The sequence below is a fragment of the Coturnix japonica genome, chromosome 2, assembly GCF_001577835.2.
Source record: "Coturnix japonica isolate 7356 chromosome 2, Coturnix japonica 2.1, whole genome shotgun sequence".
Taxonomy (NCBI): domain Eukaryota; kingdom Metazoa; phylum Chordata; class Aves; order Galliformes; family Phasianidae; genus Coturnix; species Coturnix japonica.
This window is the reverse complement of record NC_029517.1, coordinates 6,651,121-6,670,158: the sequence shown is the minus strand read 5'-3', so window position 1 is coordinate 6,670,158 and position 19,038 is coordinate 6,651,121. Positions and strand designations below refer to the sequence as shown.

General features: G+C 41.3%; 1 protein-coding gene across 5 annotated transcripts in view; it reads right to left on the bottom strand.

Annotated features, from left to right (window-relative positions):
* The window catches only part of DPP6 (dipeptidyl peptidase like 6), a 445,939-nt gene that overhangs the window by 116,686 nt on the left and 310,215 nt on the right, over positions 1-19,038 (bottom strand). For all 5 annotated transcript variants that reach the window (XM_015852842.2, XM_015852845.2, XM_015852841.2 and 2 more), the window contains exon 3: positions 17,728-17,826. In XM_015852842.2, coding sequence (XP_015708328.1) covers positions 17,728-17,826 — 99 coding nt within the window. The remainder of the gene's footprint in view (positions 1-17,727; positions 17,827-19,038) is intronic.

The following is a 19,038-nucleotide window of genomic DNA, read 5'->3' as shown; positions in this document are numbered from 1 at the left end:
AGCTCAAAACCTACTACAGAAAGGCTGGGATAGGCGTATGAAAGAGACCCCAAATGAAGGTTGGGTGGTAGGTCAAAGGTTCAGGGTGAAAAAACATTACGATAGAGGACTGTGATCTTGTCAGATGTCATAAACTGAAGTTCAGGTCTGATAACTGCTTGCATGCACTGCCCCACAGATATAAGATAAAACTGAAGTCCCAAGCATGTTGCCATGAAAGGATTCAGCAGCTCTTCTTGACACAGGAGTAGGGTTACGGCTTTTTTAGCAACCTAGCTAAACCAACATGGAGAACAGATGGGTTCTACCAAAGTTCTGCCTCTGGCTTCAGTCAGGGAAACCATTCCTCAGTGCGCACCCTCACTGTGACTGCATCAAGGTAATGTCATGGTGCATCCCACAAGTGTTAAGGACAGACAGTGATTAAATATAACCCATGGGCTGACCAGGGATGAGTCGAAGGTAGCATGTTCCTTCCTTATCCGTACATCAGACTTTTACTTTCAAACTTGTGATGACCACAGTCATAACCCATCTCCATTAAATTACATTGCATGTGCAGATGTAAACTTTCTGTACTGTACTTCTTCGTAACAAAACAGACACCTCCTACACATCACTGGTTTACCACCAACACCACCACAACAAAAGGAAAAAAAAACTATTTTGAGAATAAGGAGAAGCAGATTCTTTGGGGCCAAGCTGCAATATGGATAACAACCTGTTAGAAACTTTGAATGACTGTAGTAGACCTTCAGAGACATAGGCAAAGTTCTCAAAGCATCTCTTTCTTTTAATTATGGCATAAATTTTGTCAACACCTTTAGTCCTGAATGAAAACAGCAGAGGTAGGTTAAGACTTGTATTTGAGACCAGAGTAATGAAGAAAGTTCCTGCTTGGAGATGATGGCATTAAAATGTTGTCCTTAGTTACGTGGTATTGTCCAAGGATATGGCGTTTTCATTAGCCTTCCTGATCCTATTCAGGACTTTGAAATATTGCTCCATATGATTTACAACTAAACTAAGATCTTTCAACCTGTAAATGTACTGACTGAAAAACTAGAATGTGTGTCCAAGAACTCAAAAGCATGGAGAACATAAGTAGGGAATGCTAATTCCCTGCATCTTCCAAAATAAATATTAAGGGGCATTAAATGATGCCACCCAGTGGCAGGTTCAACACCTGAAAAGACTATAGGCCTTGAGGGGAGACACTTTCTGGAAAGTCCTTGAATGAGAAATCTCTGGTGAGCAGAAGCACATTCCAAATTATCACCATGAGAAATACACTCTTAAAAACCTTCGCCAAGCACCTGCTTGCGTCCCCAGCCAGACACCAGCACAGAGGATGTCTGGGGTCTGATCCAGCACTGCTTATTTGCAACTTCAGCTTCCAGCTTCTGTGCCAGGTCCTGAAGAAAAACTCCTGTGCCAACAAGTTTTGCAGTATTACAATAAAATATATTAATACACTCTACACACATTTCCCATTAATATATATTCTAAGGCCATTAAGGCTGAAGCATCATTTGTTAAGAGCGGAAAGCATATAGTCCAAATTTGTATTCTCAGGTATCCTTAAAAATGGATTAACTAAGCTCATTATCAAGCATTCTGAGAAAGATTACCACTTTAATTATCATCTTATGTCAGCAACAGCAGTTGTTTTCCAATCACATTCTAAATTCTAGGTAGAAAAAAAAGCTCATTTTAAATACAGCCAGTAAAGCATCTGGGTAATTGTAACACCACCAGAATACCTCTTAATTACAGGAAAACCTGGCCATGAATGTTTGCCCTCAGCTCTAAGTTTAAGAGAAAAGAGAAGCATCTTATTAAGCCAATGAATCAGTGGCCTGATAATACCTGGTGATTTTTTTCCTGAGTATCAGTTGACCTGATGGAAATTATATTACTGCTCCCACTTACGTTACTACACTTCCTCCCTAAGCTCATGCTTAGTGATACTGCAAAAAGTAACGCTTCCTTGAAGTATGAAACTTGAAGATCATTACACAGAAGTTACTGTATAGTTGGAATCAGGCAGTGAAAGGCCTTTTTGTTATTTCTTAAAGTGTAATGATCTTAAAATCAGACACTAATCTGCTGCAAATACTTCTGATACGAAGAAGAACAAATGAAGCAGCGCTGATTTGTTGGGGCAGTAAATCTCGCTGTTATATTCAATACGAGCCATCAATGCAGTGTCTGAATTAATGAATAGAAAAATCATTCTGCTTAAAAGAGGAACAAATTTCTCTGCTTTATACTCCAAGCAAAACACTGCGAGGTTTAGCTGGTCTGTAAGTTGCACTTTCTTATCTTAATATCAATGAATAATATTCTTGGGCTTCTGTTTTGAAACGTATGATTCGTTCCATTGAAGAAGCATTTGTTTATATGGGACATAACTCAGTCAAAGACACAAAGCAACGCAGTAATCTCTGTCAGTAATGTATTCTGTCCAGCAAGCTGATGAGTATTTGCAGCCTGATTTATAACTGTCCAGCAAGCTGATAAAGGTCATCAATGCATCTCATTTTTTATACCTGCCTTTCTTTGGGCCTGGTGTTCAGTGTAAATGATGTGGAAAATCTTAAATTTCAGGCATAAAGCCGTTTATTCCATTAGATAATTGATTTCTTCAACAGCAGAGGTCATGCCACTGGCTCCCCCTCCAGTCTTAACTTCCAGGAACCTGTTTGCCTGGTAGAATCCAGAATGTAGACACAGACAACACATGCAAAAGTGACCTTTTTTTAAAGGGAAGAATGTATTAGGTCCCCAATTTTGAAGGCTGCTTTTGCTTTTCCAGGCATGAAAAGCTCTTCATCCCTTCCCAGGGTTTTACCATCCATAAAAGCAGAGAGGATCTGGGAGCCTGCACACTGGTGCTGCTACACTGCCAGACATGGAAGTACCAGCTGTGATAAAGGAGAAAGATCACAAGGCCATCATGGATGGCCCTCAAGTTGTCAGCTCAATAAGCCAAGGTGACCCTAACACCCACCTAAACACTGGAACAAGAGAGCAAGAAAGTTATTAACCATTTCCCATAACATAAAAAGAATATCAAAATTCATGGACAAAAATTCACTGATAAACTGGCAGATATTGAAGAAAGTGGGCAGAAAAATTATTTATCACTTGTAAATCAGTGCTTCTATTATCACAAAATCACAGCATATGTTAATGACAGAATCTATGGATGACTAAAGGCTCAAGTCCAATGTAGCATCAGCTAGTGCCATGTTTAGAAATCCAATGCTGGGCTGTAGGATTACTTTGCTGATCCAAGAGGTCTCCTATTCACATGGTCCAAACTGGGCACCAGACAGACGACTCATCACAGTGGACCAGAAGGTCAGGGACAATAGTACCTCCAAAAGAATGAGTTTAACCATTAGCAGATGCAAAGAAGTTGAAGGAATTACATCTAGCTACAGATCTGCATTGCTCAAGTATATATGGCTGTAAAGCTTCTGCAATAGACTGCAAACATACATTATTAGAGGAGAGAGACTGGTTTGTAAGGTAAAAGAATGGCAGGCATGCTCTTGAGGATAACTTTCATGATGTGTCAGAGAACACAGAAAGCACTGATAAAAGATAAGGGGGATAAGTATTTAATTCCAGCTCTGATAAAATACCTAAAGAAACTGTAATTTTCTATCAGTTTACTGGAGAAGGAAAAACAGGAAAAAAAATGAATAAAAATCACATGCAGTGATTTAGAAGGATCAGTCAATGAAAGGTAGAAGGCAATATCAGGGTTGTTAAGAGAGCTCTAGTCATTCAGTGCCACAGATTTAGAGGAAAAGGCAACTTCTCAATTGTTCTTGAGTGCTGTAGGTTCAGATATGAAAGATAACCGAGCGTGTCTCAGGCTGATGAAAGTCGGCATTGGGGAATTATTGTCCTCAGCCTCTAAGATGAAGGGAGATTGGTGAATAAGGGAAACCTAAATCTTACAATTATTCTGAGTCATTTCAGATAGATTAGCCTCTAGATAGCAGTGTGACCAGTAGGGCTGGCAAACAAATTACACCGGGTCCAGAGGGCAGAGGTGAGGCAGCATTGCATTGGCCATCCACATGGCTGTCACCGTCATCACAGAATCACAGAATTACCCGGGTTGGAAGGGACCTCAAGGATCATGTAGTAGTACTACCCCCCTGCCCTAGCAGGGCCACCAAACATACACATTTACTAGATCAGCTTGCCCAGAGGCCTCCGTCAACTCTGGTGTCTGAAACACTCAAGGACGGCATCCCACAACCTCACTGGGCAGCCTGTTCTCAGACTATAACCACCCTTCTAGTAGAAGAACTTTCTTAATATCCAATCCTAAAATCTTCCCTCTTCATTTAAAACATTTCCCGTGCTCTATTATCAGCCCTTTCTTGAAGAGTTTACTCTCCTTCCTGGGAGTAAGTTCCCTTAGGGTGATTGGTAAAAAGTCTTGGCAATGAGGTCACCGCCGCAAACTTCTTCTTCTCCAGGCTGAAAAACCCAACTCCGTTCTCCCTCAGCTGTCCTCATAGGGGGAGTGCTCCAGCCCCTGATTTCAGGCTTACTTTAAATAAAAAAAGAACTGACAGGACCAATTACTGTATATGCAAAATCTTTGTGGCCCTCCTTTGGACCTTTTCCAAAATCTCCGAGTATCTTTTTTGTAAACTGAGGGCTCCACACGTGACACAGTACTCCAGATGGCCTCACAAGAGCAGAGTAGAGAGGGACGATCATCCCTATATGGGAGCGCCCTGCTGACACCCTCCTGAATGGAGCCCGGTATGTTGCTTTACGGCTTCCAGAGCGCACTGCTGGGCTCATGTAAGTTTCTCATCTATAGGACTGCCGAGTGCTTCAAAGGACATCCTCCCAGCCTGTAACAGGTGTGGGGTTTCTTCCAGCCAAGTGCAAAACCTTGCCACTTTGCGAGGTTGAACTCATTAGGATTACCCAGCTCCAGCTGTTCCTAGCCTGTCGTCCTGCTGCATGGCATCCGTTCCTCCACGTACAAACTGTGCACCACTCAGCTTGTGTCATCAGCAGAACTTGCTGAGGTGCATTCCAGTTCCGCTAATCGATGTCATTTATAAAGATGTTAAAGAGGCCACGGTACCCAAAGGAACAAGACGGATCCCTTGAGGGATGGGCCGCGGTCGTTACTGGCCTCCACGTGGACGTAGAGCATTGACCACTACACTTGTCTCGAGGGCTTTAACCAATTGCTTCTCATGCTACGTTTGTCCCAGTCAAATCCACTCCTGCATTTGGAGATGAGGATGTGATGGGGGACCATGTCAAGGACCTGTGCTCAGGTCGCAGTAAATGCATCGCGTCGTCCTTCCCTTCAGGCCCAACGCCGTCAGCTGTAACCATCTGAAAGGCATCATAAGGATGTAGTTAGCCTGACCTTCCCTGTTGAAGCGTGGCTGGCTGTCTCGGATCAACATCTTGTTCTTTATAGTGATCAAGCAATGTTGTCCAGGAGGATTGTGTCATAAATTTCCCCAGGCACAGAGGTGAGACTCAAAACGCCTGTAGTTACCCGGGTCGTCGCCTGGCTCCTTCTTGTAATTGAGTGACGTGACCCTTCCGTCAATATCGGGACCAATTCACCTGACAGCCACGACTTCTCAAATATGATGGAGAGCGGCTCAGCAACCACCTCAGCCAGCTCCTTCAGGACCCTGGGATGCACGCCATCTGGCCCCATAGACTTATACTCATTCAGTCTAAGGAGGCACTCTTGTCACATTCACAGTCATGGGACTGCCCAGAGCGGACCATGTGCTTTAAGTCATTTCTCACCTCTGCTGCTGTAGCAAGAGACTTTGCAATCCTTTTTAGTGGGGTTGGAAAACCTGAAAGAATCCTAAGAACTTTGCAAGTGGAAACACTGCATCCTATTCCACCTGATGAGGCCAGCTGCTGCAGCTGGAAATGAGAGAAGAGCCCACTGTTTTTACCCCGTCTCTTCTCAAAACAAAAAGGATGTTGTGGGGTTTTTAATAACTCAGGGCAGGGATTTCCCATGCAGGGATATTGCTCAGCAGTGACTGTTTGCTTCCAGGCAGGGATTGATGGGGCACAACTACCCAGCACGGAGCAGATAGCATGAGGTAACAGGAAGGAAGCACACAATAGGACTGAGGGTGGCTGCCAGTTGCTGTAGAAATTCAGAAGGTCACCATGGGAACAGCATCACAACAAAAACAGGCACCCAGAAGCAATCAAGGCAGAGGTGGGTGTTTGCTGCTGGGACTGCCACATTCCCACCCACAAACTCAAACAGCCTATAAGTGCCAGGCAAAGCAAAAGGTTTATACACGGAGCATAGACATCCACACACTCCACGTGAGTATCTGGTATGAAAGGTGAACTGTGGGAGGCTTCGGGTATCCTGGAAAAACAGTGTTTTCTATGTGAAAATATGGAAAAATTCCTTCAAGATACACTGTAATGCCTCTATTTGTTATTTATCATAGTACTTATAACTGGATCAAAATCCACTCCTCCAAGCACAAAGCAAGCCCATTTCTGTACTGAGCTGCTTCCCAAAGAGAATGAGAGTGCTATGGCACTTGCAACATAGCACAGCCCTCTGCAACCAGCCTGCTTTATGTCTTCCATCCACCTGCCCTCCACCAGCAGCTCCTTTTTGTTCAGCCTTGCTAAACCTCAGTGCAGAAATAAGTTACAGTCTGTTATACATTGTGATGCTGACGCAAGGGTGCAACAGGGGATGGAGAACAGCTTGCCTCTAACAACATCACTACAGCCTTTAATTCCAGGAGACAACTGAAACCCCGTTTTTATCTTCCTGGTATTATGGATCATTATTCTTTTACTGTTTCCAGCATTTTTATTTATTTATTTTTTAACGTGAGAAATAGAAATAGAAACTTGAAATAGATGATTTACCATAATTTAGCTAAATGCTGTGTAACATACCACAGTGGTACATTAAGTAAAACATGAAATAATGTGTTTTATTATACAAGAAATGGTTTTAATTGCTCATCACTTCAATACAGCTGTAGTTGGTGCACCAACATAGTGCTTTAGCAGTAAAGCCAATAAAACAAAACACAATTATAGCTCAGATAAATTCCCAAATCAAGGTGCATCTCTAGCAGGCTTGTAAATCACTTGTCAAAAGCTCAAAGAAGGCTGAGCCTTGGGAAAACTTAAGACTATAAAGATTCATAACACCAATATGTTTCTCTCTTTTTCTTTCTTCCCATCTAATCCCAAATATTGCACGATCTCAACTCAAGGGAATCTTATTCACTATCACTGAGAGAGGGTTGAGGAACCAAACTGTAGGCCCAGTCTGTGCACATCTTTGAAACTCCAGTCCCAAATGTTAAACCAGTTACAATTCTGCAGCTCCTCTCATTTGTGAAACTGAACTTCACTTCAAAGTGCCCCAGTCTGGGAAGTCTGTAGGCACAGATCACGGCTCAGTGGCAAAGACATGAAAAGCTGAAGTCCATATGAGAAACAGAATGCATTTCAACTTCAAAAAGCATCTCTTCCCAGTTTCCATAATGCATGCATAGAAAAAGGAGAGAATGACTGACATTAAGAAAAAAAAAAAGAATGAGAAATCCTCTATAGGAAATGCATTTTGGCTCCAGCAAGAGCAAATTATCCCTGTCTCTTAAAAATAAATAAAAATAAAATAAATGCTGTAAAATCCTACCAAAAATAGCAAAAAATGTGCAGCTTGTTGCTGCCTGCCCTCAGAGCAGAGACCCTGCAGCACCCTGAGCTGACTTTATCCTATTGCAAGACAGAAAAGTCTTCCCATGCCATCTTCAGTTTCAGTTCAGTTGTGCTCATACTGTAAAAGTTACAGAAGGATAAATGAGGATGACCTCAGGTTTCCATGTCCTGATAGCTGGAGATGCCAGATTACACCCATTCCTTCAATCTCCTGCCAGAAACTTCCCACTTTCAAACAATCATAGAATCATTAAGGTTGGAAAAGACCACTAAGATCATCCAGCTCAACCATCTACCCATCACCACAACCATGTTCACTAAACCAGGCATCCCAGTGCCATAAACCAGCACAGATCAAAGGCAACTTAACTCCTAACAACCAGTTTCCAAGAAAACAGTCAGAGAACACTTCTACCTGCACCCCATAGTTATAGATTATATAGGTTATAGAGCACCCCATAGTAATCTCATTATGTGTCTAATCAGCAAAACAAAGTGCAGACAACGGGTAGCACACAACAGAACATCCCAGCTTGTGTAGTGTCCCGAATGGGTGATACACAAGCACAGAGTTTATCTGGAGAATAAGACATCAAGAGCAACTGCCACTGTGGCTTCCAGCTCATATGACAGCTGTCATCACCTCCTTGATGGCACCTTTGCTCTAAGCATCCTTTAGAGCTGCAGCAGCATCACATGGCAATCCCTCCCTTCTTGGCCAACAGCAATGACTCGTAGCTGCCTCATTTAGGTTGCCTTCACAGCATATAATCCTGTGTGTTATACATGAATGGAATAAGCCATTTGACATTAAGATAAAAGAAGAATCCATGAATAAATTTTCATTAGAACGTGACCTCACAGCTTTCTTTCTTAACTCCTCCATGCATTTCCTTGGGTTCTTCTCTCTCCCCCATCCCAATTACACTTGTTAGAGACCATAACAGAAAGAACACATAGAGCTGATGTCTTTTTTCTTCCTGTTACTATTACTGTGTTCAGTGTTCTGAAATTTCAATACCAACTGAATGAGATCTTTGTGTCTTAACAAGCATATTCACTACACATACAGATCCCATTCACTCCTCCTTATTTTGGACTCCTAAGTCCAAGTGGCAGATCTGTAGCCATCACTCTGACTCAAGACCTCTGAAAATCAAGGATAGACTCTAAACCCAATGACCTGCCCAGCTTGGTTACCCTGTGCTGGTCACAAGAGGGCACTGCATTACAGAGCTGATGGAAATGCTTTCTGAAGATGCAAAGAGTTGTTAATGAACATTTGGGTATGATGTTGGCTGTGAATCTAGCAAGGAGCAGCACCTGAAGCAGAACAGACACTTAGGTCAAGGGAACAGTTATGAGGAGTAGCAGTTTGCAATTAAACATCCAAATGAACGGGTTTAAAATGAATTGCCAATGAGGAAATTAAATTAGTATCAGCTTTGTATATGGCTTTCCATTGACATCTCAAACTCGTTTGCCCTCTGTGACTGGCCCAGCTCCCACAGGTAGCCCAACATGAATCACAGTATTGATACACTGGATTTCCTGTTCCACATTATTCTCATTCTTATTCCCGTTCTCACCAAGGAACAAGTGTTGTGCATCGCTCCTACCCACACTCTATCAGAGTGCATTAGAGACGGAAAGCATTCAAGAAACAATAAGGGTGATCCAGAATAGTGATCTAAGGGCCAGCAAGCAAAGCAAATGGAAACAAACTCCTAAGTGAGGAAAAGGAGACAGTTCATCATGCAGCAGGTTCAAGGCCTGAGAAACCCCTTGATGAAGCATACAGGGATGCAGGAGGAACTGGAGGACACTTGAAAGTGAATTGAAAGAGAAATATACTTTGGGCTTATTAAATAATAATAATAATTAAAAAGGATCTGATACTCCCCTGAGCTAAACAGTGCATAAATCATGCTGCACTCTCACATCCCTGTGCACACATTTATTGCCACTGACAGAAACAGGATTTGGGGTTGGGCAAAACTTTGGTCTCTTCCATTCTCAACTGAATTTTCACTGATGTGAGATTTGTATATCTAAATTTTAAAGCATAATTCTATTCCCCTGATCAATGATAATTATTTCACTCTATATTTCTTTTAATGAATTATACATATAAGCCTGGTCCTACTTCTTAGAATAAAAATAGTATTGCTTCTTTTATAGTCAACAGCTTAATACAGTCACGAGATCCAAACTCACTAGAGGCTTCCTTTCTTAGAAAAGTAAATCTTTCCACGTTGAAATTTCAATTACAAATATCCGATACAAATTTAATCACCAGAAATACAGTATTTCCCATCTCTAATTTGTGAAATTACTGTTTCAGGGTATATATTTATTTCATGTTCATTAAAAGGGGGCAAGTGGAAGAACACATTCTACCCTAATTATCCTTTGTAACTACTCCATGTTCAACAAGTATCTAAAAGCAGTGGGGTGTGCTCATGGAAAGATCCCAAGTCAGGATAATGTACTATATATTAAGTCAATACCTGCGACAAGGAATCAGACACAAAGGGCAATGCAAAAAAATGAAAAGCTGCCATGAGAAAGCAAAAAAAAAAAAAGGAACCATTTTGTCTCCTACAGAATACAGGGCTCTGAAGATGGACTCTAGGGTAGATTCCAGATCTCTGCAAATCAGTGCTGAAGATTCAAGCTGTTCACTGTTATCAGGATCAACTGCTTAACAGAAGGCTCAAACACAATGAAGGGCTCTCCTTATCAGCCCCTTTTCTCTTGTGGTTATCCTGTCACAATGCAACTCATTTCTTCCCTAGATTCTCATCTCCTCAATGCTCCTATCCCAAAACAATGTTCATACATCAGCACAATCACTAGGAAAACCCTACATGTCAGTGGGATGGTGGGGATAGGTTGATAGTTGGAGATGATTTTTGTAATCAATTCCAAATTTAACCATTCTATGAGCTCACCATTACCTGGGAGCTGAGTACAGGCTGCCTTACTTTCCTCCCTTCTCTTTTTGTGCTAAAGACATCTAAAGGGACAAAGGGAAAAAAGAAAAAGAAAAAAAAAAAAAGGAAAAAAGCACCTTTATTTTGCTACAAACCCAACCACTGCAGTTATGAACATTCTTCTCGACCACAGGCTTGTTGAAGGAAATTGCCATCACAGCAGTTTCCCCTCATCAGGGGTTGGAGACAATTGGGAGTTTGGTGCCCGCTTTACAGGTATAAGCCATAGAAGCACATTTATCAGTGTCAGACTGGACCTGCGGCTCTTCACCTGGAATTTTAACTAACACAAACCAGAAAAAACACCTAATCCAATTAAATCCCTGCCAAACCAGCGTGTCCCCTTCAGCAGTGAGTTCTGTTTCCAAACTATTCTGAATACGATGAAAAACCAGATCCCTCTTTAATTTGTCTCAAACTGTTAGCACACAGGCAAAGGTGGCACATACATTTCTTTCAGCCACAGAAACACTGCTGATGTGAGCTGCATCTTCTTTAGAAGATGGGACTTCAGTCCCCTATGGGATCAGCAGCTCTGTCTAGAAGAATGATGTTTCTTCCCTATTCCCCTTCCTACTGTGCTTCTTTTTATTTTCCCTTTTTAATCAAAGTTCTCCCCTCTGTGAACTGGGTCCAGCTGCAGGAAGCACTGAAGTTTGCATATTCCTATCTGCCACCAGCCGTGCAAAGCCCTGGTGCAGCATAAATCACAACAACAGGGGTGGCTTCTACCCAATCTCCGTGGATTTCTACCTCAAATCTGCAAACACATTTAACACAAACCAGAATCCAAATGCTCCTGGTTTTTGGTTTTCACACCTGTTACAGCATCAAATTATTCCCCACAGATGCTTCTTGCTTGGCAGACACCACAGTGGCAGGAGGCACCGCCTCGCTGCTGAGGTATTTTGAGAGGGAAGCACTAATTAGAGTGGAGCTGGGCATGAATGGAAAACTGGAATCTCTTTTTGCAAATGGATATAAAAAGTCTAGGAAGTGTTTGCTGATCCAACATGCGAGAGAGTGAGTGTTATATTGCTTGAGGGGAAATCTATTTCTCCTACTCTTTGAAAAATTATATCAATGAAAGCAGAATTAGGCAGTTATGTAGAGTGGGCGTTAGCAGAGCTCTGACAAGAAGGAAAAGTGAAGCCAAGAACATCTCCTGCATCCATCTTTTCTTCTTTAATATTTCCCTATAAAGTTACCCAAGCAAATGAATGCCTTTCGCAGCTATTTGTCTTAGGCCACTAAGGCATAAGGCTCTTCTCATCATTTCCACAACCCCAGTCTCTGCTCCTCCTTACACACCCACATAATCATCCCCATATACATGGGGTTCTCCTTCATCCTCACTGCAGCCAAACCTTCTCCATCACTTGCTCCCTTTCATCTCACCCTTCAAAGGTGACCTTCACGTCACCAGTCCTGTCCCTTTGTTGGCCTCTTCACTCAACCTGGTGTGATGCACAGCCATAACAAACACAAAGATATTATGCTGAACATCTGAGGTCACTTTAATTTTTTCTATTTAAAAAATAATATGGTTTTTTTTTTTTTTTAACATATTTTTTACTGGCTGCCCAGAGAAACTGAGTTCCCCCATCCCCGGAGGTGCTCAGAGCCAAGTTGGATAGGGTCCTGGGCAGCCTGATCTGGTGTGTGGCAACCCATCCATGGCAGGGGGTTGGAACTGGATGATCTTTAAGGCTGCTTCCAACCCATTCTGTGATTGCATGATTTGATGAGTTTGCACATGGGTGTTTAGGTTTTCATTAGGTAAAGCCACATTTTGGTACTTCAAGAGGACTTTTGGCTCAGAGATGCTGGTGATGAAAATCAGTGACACTCAGGGGAATGATTGTGCAAACTGTTTACCTATGGAGACTTCTAAATAAATATGAATATCTACCTGAAAATCTTGACCACCTCAAGACATCGAGCTACTCAAAAACAAGCATAAATCAAATTGACCATTACTGTGTTACCTCTGCTTTTATAGTGTGAAATATTTTTCACAATTAGGACTTTCCCCAATATATTTCTCCCTCCAAATCCAGTTGCTCAAGGATGATTTTCTCAGCCTGCCAGCTACACGTGTCCCACAGCACCCCAGTGCTTCAGAGAAGCTGGGCACAGCCACCATTCTAAAGCCAAGTACAGAGCTGCTTCCCAGCTTGTTCCTACAGACTGTATTAATTTTTAAGAGAGCTAAATTGATTTCTCATTTCATTCTCTCTAGCTGCAATGAACAAAATAGCTACATGGCAGAAATGCTCTCCTTCACGGCCCATAATAGTAAGTTAAAAAGCCATTAATTCCAGGGTTTCTTGTCTTTAGCAAATAGGTTACTGTCACCGCTAAACTTAGGCAAGTACCTAGCAGCAGCAACGCACGGAGCAAGGCAAACTCTTTCACTGCTCTCAGAGTAGAGTAACTATTGAAAACCCTGAAGATTATGATCCAGAATGGGCTGTAAAATCAAAACTACAGTTCAAGATACTTAGACTGTTTCACTCTTCCACTGGAGTAGTCTTGACAGAACACAAGTCTTTATCTGTCCTGCTTTAGCAACACAGAATGCCACTTTGTGAGGACATGCAGATTACAAATAGCAATCAGCGATCTTTAAAGAACATGGAAACTTCTACTAGCACCCAAACAACCTCAAAGGTCATTGTGTGCCTGTTTAACTGCTTCATACGCTCACAGATCAAAGAAAAAGTGTTTCTGAAAGTCATTCTTGACTAAACCTCCATGTAAAGGTGAGCTAAGAAGTGCTAGACCAGAAAAACCTCCTTCAGCTTTTCCCCCAGGCTTTCCTCTGGTCTACATGGTATTTTCCTTCACTGTCATGTCTCTGCCTCAGAACAAGGTCACCTGTATGGGTTCTCTGTGTTGCGGGGCTCAAAGATTACTGAAACCTTCAACGCCACAAACCACTGTGCTGTGCTCCAGACAGCTTCTAGTATATCTCAGAAAATATTTCAAGAATGAACGAAAAACCAGAACACTCACACAAATATCACAAAAACAAATTGCTATGAGGTAGGATATGATGTTTGGCACACCAGATTTGGAAGTGTATTAAGTTTTCTTGGAACCATTAAGTTCAGCAAACCCATTCTCTCAAACCATTTCAACACACCATTAAAACTAATTCAAAGTAAGCAGTATCTCTGTTGAGCAAAATGGGCAATGAAGCAAGTATTCCAATAGAGTAACCCAGCTTTTTTTTTATGCTTCCTTCAAACTTACCCCAACCAGTGAGCAGTTCACGTTGATTTATCACAAGATTAGCTGGGGTGAGAACATGCCCCCAACCTGCAGCACCCGTGTTCAAGAGCACCTACAACCACCACACAGGACTGGAAATTGTTCACCTGGTGGCCAATGGGAAGATGAGCTTTCCTTCCACTCCACTATAACCTTGCTAACTTGCCTTGGTCACTCAGAACTGGTCAAGATGACAGAGGAGCAACCTGGAGAAGCCTACGCTCCAGCTAACCGTGTTACAGCTCTAAACATGCTATTTTAGTCTTCAGGGCTGTCAAAGCAGCATCTTAGCACAACCCTTTTTCACAATGAAAAATATTAGCACTTGTAAAGTTCTTAATGTGTATGCAAAGCAAACTATAAATAATTCATTTACTCCACATGCATCTGCACCATTTGAAATGCACCAATGCTTTTACCAATACAGTGGGATGAATGCACACTGCACAGAATAGACTTGGGGGCATTTGGGCTCTCCATGTACTGTTGATTTGAGCATTATTATTAAAGGTAAACTGAAATAAATTACCTCAGTTACTGCAAGACTTTCTTTTTTTTTTTTTTTCAGCATGGTAAATAGCACTTATTAGTTCTAGGTCATTAAATTAAATATTAGACTTAAAGAGAGCTTTGAGAGCCTATAATACTATTAGGAAAACATGCAGTAAAACACATGTGCCTCAGTAACAAAGATAAAAAGAATGGCTCTACTATATTTAGTTCTTAGTGCATTTTTCAGGACTGAAGCAAAAGCCCAGTTGCCATTCTCAGACATGAGCCAGGCACACAGCCATTCCGGCACTTCAAAAAATGCCATATAGAACCTCTTGCTAAATAACCCACTGCTCTTCTTCAGATTAGAATAATACTTTCCCAGTTTTGCAGCTGCAGCAACTGGGCAAGGATCAAAGACAGCAGGGCTTGCTTTTCAGATGCCTCAGGGTATCCTTCAGTGTCCCATGCCCCTTGGTGACCAATATACCATGCTTTTCATATCATCCCTTATGTTGTTTGTCTGCATCCTCTCTGCAAGGACTAACTCACCATGATGAGCCAGTGTCTAGCACAAAAAAGATACACTCCTGGTTGGATCCTCCAGTCAACAAAGTACAGCCCCAAATCCTGACAACAGTCACCACAACATACGCTCTGACTTGTAGAACGCCAACAGTAAGGATGGAAATACAAGTAAAGATGGCAGGCTGCACCCAATCAATTGGATGTACCCAATGAATTCCAAGCTCCCATAGCACCGGGTTTGGAACCTGATGACCCTTAATATCCCTTTCAGCCTGAATCACTCTAAGATTCAATGATTCTATTAATTGCAATAATCAATACCGCATTGGAAATAGAGTTATGTCAGCTTTGAGATCAGTTCTCTCTTTTTTCTAGCTCTTTTGAAATCAATGGAATAAAAGTGCTTATTGATCTGACATACATTATTTGCACTTGCCCACCAGGTATAAAAAAATGTTTAAACATCAGCACATCCCATCAATTTCAGTAAGTCTTCAGAACAATTTAATGTGTCATCCTGTAAATAAACACTTTTCTGGGAACGGAAGGAAACAGATTTGAAGAGTTGAGAGAACTGAATTTCACAGATCTGAGTGATAGTGGTATTGTGCAATGTCAAGTAATTGAAGGAGAAGGAACAGAAGTATAGACCACAAGTATCTACTACTTTTGTTTCAGATTCTCCACAAAACGTTGCTAGAATCACTCATTTTGTGGCACTTAAATAGGCAATTTTTCTGCTAGGCCATTTCAGCCCTCTTGCTGTATGGAGTTTTACAAGTCTGCTGTAGGTGCTTTCAGTTGTTCTTTCATTTGCACTTAAACTGAGAATATGAGACCAGTGGAAAAGTGTACTTAGGAATCAGGCTATTGCTCTTTCACCTGGCTTATCAAAAACCTTAATCAAGATTTCACCACTTAGCCAGCTAGAGTGAACTGTGAAAAGCAACTGTTAAGCAGACAAGAAAATTGGCCACAGGTCCTCGGATGAACGACTGCAGATTTCAGTCTTGTCTTTAAACACAGAATTATTTTTGGATATGGAATATCTATGGGCTTACAAATAAATTCTCTAGCTATATTAAAAATCAGTATCAGTGGCATTAGTAGCAAAGCAACAACACAAGTCCTTCAAAAATATCTACTGTGCACTTTTGCACAATAGAGCTTTATTTTCTCTTATACGGAAACAATATTTTAGTAACATCAGGGCAGACAAAACTCAGTGGAGTTAAGAGTGCAGGAGAGAAGGGAAACAGAGTTAAATACATGCTGGCATTGGACTTCTAATGAAAGTGCATATGACATCAATATGTGAATATAACTTGAAAAGCATTCAAAGTACTATTTTTGGACAGAAGACAGCAGTTTTGTGGGAAAAAAGACCTTTTATCAACAAAATGCATGCATCAGAGAGGGAAGGTTACACACACAGCTCCATGGCAGTGTTCCATTCTCTCTGTTCCTGTAAAAGTTTCATTCATTATAAACCCCTCATAGCCTATCAAATAATTAAAAAGCATCAAACATCTCAATAAAAGCACCTCTTTCATTATTAGGACCATCAGGTATCTCAGTGCTAAAAAAAAAAAAAAAAGAAAAAAAAAGATGATAAATAAATGACTGTGAGCTGCAGCACAACTAATATCTCCTTTATTGCTCTTCCCTAAGATCGGCTTTGGTGAACACAATTCCCCCACAGTCTGCAGCCTAAATGAGCTCCTGCTCTCTCAGGTGTTTGTAAAGGTGTGTACTATCTGCTATGGCCTTCCGGCCTAGCTTAATGGGTTGGAGAAGTTGGACACAGCTGTGATGAGGGTGACTGGGAAACGTGCTCATTCAACACAACGCTTTAGCGCTCTTTTTGGTATAGGTATTATAAGTGCTCCCAATGGGCACAGTACACAAGGAAAGCCAAACACAAGGAAGGAACTGATCCCGTTCCCTTATTAAATTCAGAAGAAAGGCTAATAAGTTCAGAGATAAAAGGAGCTGGACTGGAAGCCACATGAATGGCATGCCATGGATCATTTCATTCTTGTCAAAGCTTCTTCAGACTGCAGCAATTTCCAGCAGGAGCTGGATTTTTCATCCCCTAAACAGTTCAATTCCAGCAAATGCTATGTGTATTAATTCCAGCATTATTTGGTTTTCCTCTGACTAGAAAACACACAGCAGCATAAGACAAAAAGAGCACATGGTGTGTGTGCAAGCACCAGCCCGGCTGCTGCTGGGCCACTGTTTTCCAGTTGCTTAGCAACACTTCACCTCTCTGCTGGAAAAAAATGTTTTGATGAGGGAATAGGAAGAAAATGATTTGTTTATGGTGAAATAATGACTTCAACCACTTCTTCTAACCATCACCTATTGAATCCTGGAAGCACTTAGGGACAAAGGCTGTAGCTTTCAATGCATAGCTATGAGCCCCCTCACAATAACAGAGCAGTAGTTTTTGCACTGTGATCCTGTGATCAGGAGGAAAATGAATAGGAATTTGAGGTCTGAATTTTTGGGCAACCTATTTTAGCTACCTCCCTTAAGCAGAAGGTAAGACAAAACTACTGAGGCCCCTTCTAACCTTAAACAATGTAATTCTGTAATTCCAGGAGCAAAGAAGAAAATGGGGTAAATAAAGGAGAGATAATAAAAGAGACCAAAGAACAAAACAGAGAATTATTTGTGTCTCACTCACCATTTATCCATTTAGCCTCTGGGTCATGAATTTTGAAATCAGCACTGAAAAGATCTTCCACTGTTATCTTCTTCTTCTGAGACAAGCTGTTATCTTCAACTGTAACACATTCAAAAACAGTTATTACTTCTACTTTGAAATGTATCTGAAATTATAGTGAGTAACGCCATATGATATTCCATTCAGAAATGGTCCATGTTAAGCTGTCACTCATAAACCCCTTCACATTTTTAATATAGAAAAGAACCATTTAATAGTTCACAAACAGAACTTAGTTGTCTGTGTATGGAGCATCTCTGAGCTAACAGAGACCACTAAAAATTACCTCTGAACAATGCTCTGTTCCACTGAAAGGTGTGTCAATACCGATCATTTTTACCAAATTCAAAGAGATACTTCAGTGTTCTTTTTCTTTCTTTTAAGTATGATTAAGGATTCTATCACACTGCTTAATTTGGCTTGCAGTGTACCAAGACATATTAATAATAGTCAGTACAAGTCCACTGCCAAATCCCTCTATGAAACAGCATTATAACAGGTTCTTCCACATAATTTTATGAAAACTATAGGTCAGAGGAATTCCAGGAAAATGTTGCAATTAGTTTCTGCCACAGCACAAGGTTCTATCATACGGCACCCATGAATACCACACAAGGGTGAAGCAGGATGTCAGGGTACACAGCTGGTTCAGGCGCTGCTTTCCAAATGCCACCTGAGGGAATGGGGACGCACTGTTCTCTATCCCAGTCCCAGTCTCCATCCCAGTCTTTTATCACTTGCATGAATAGCCTCATATTTTTCTTAGGTGGGCAGAATGGCAGGACTCACACACAACCACATTCCTTTGGCATAGGCAATTGCATTATTAAATGCAAGCCTTCATCAGTTACTGCTCCTTTTAAGAATACTGATCTAGAATATCAGAACATATACAAATCATAAAACTCTTAAAGTTTTATTAGGATTTTATAATCCTAAGAATCCTCAGAATTAGCTAGCAATACTGCACACCCATTTTATGCACAATGTCAACTGAATGCAAAGGGCGCTGTTTCGAGTTTATGAGATAATCCTGAAGCAGGGTGAGCATCCTGCATCCCAGAAACCCCAACCAGTAGGGATTTCAGCCTTTCTGAATCTGAAACCACAGTTGGAAGGTTTGAATTGATTTTACAAAAGAATTCCCTCTCAATCGTTAAATATCTTAATCAGCATCTGCTCTGCTTAAACAAGCCTTGTCTGCTCCCCACTCTAGCACTCACTCTTGCTTTTGCATGAGGCTGCTCTGACCATCCTGATGATACACTGATA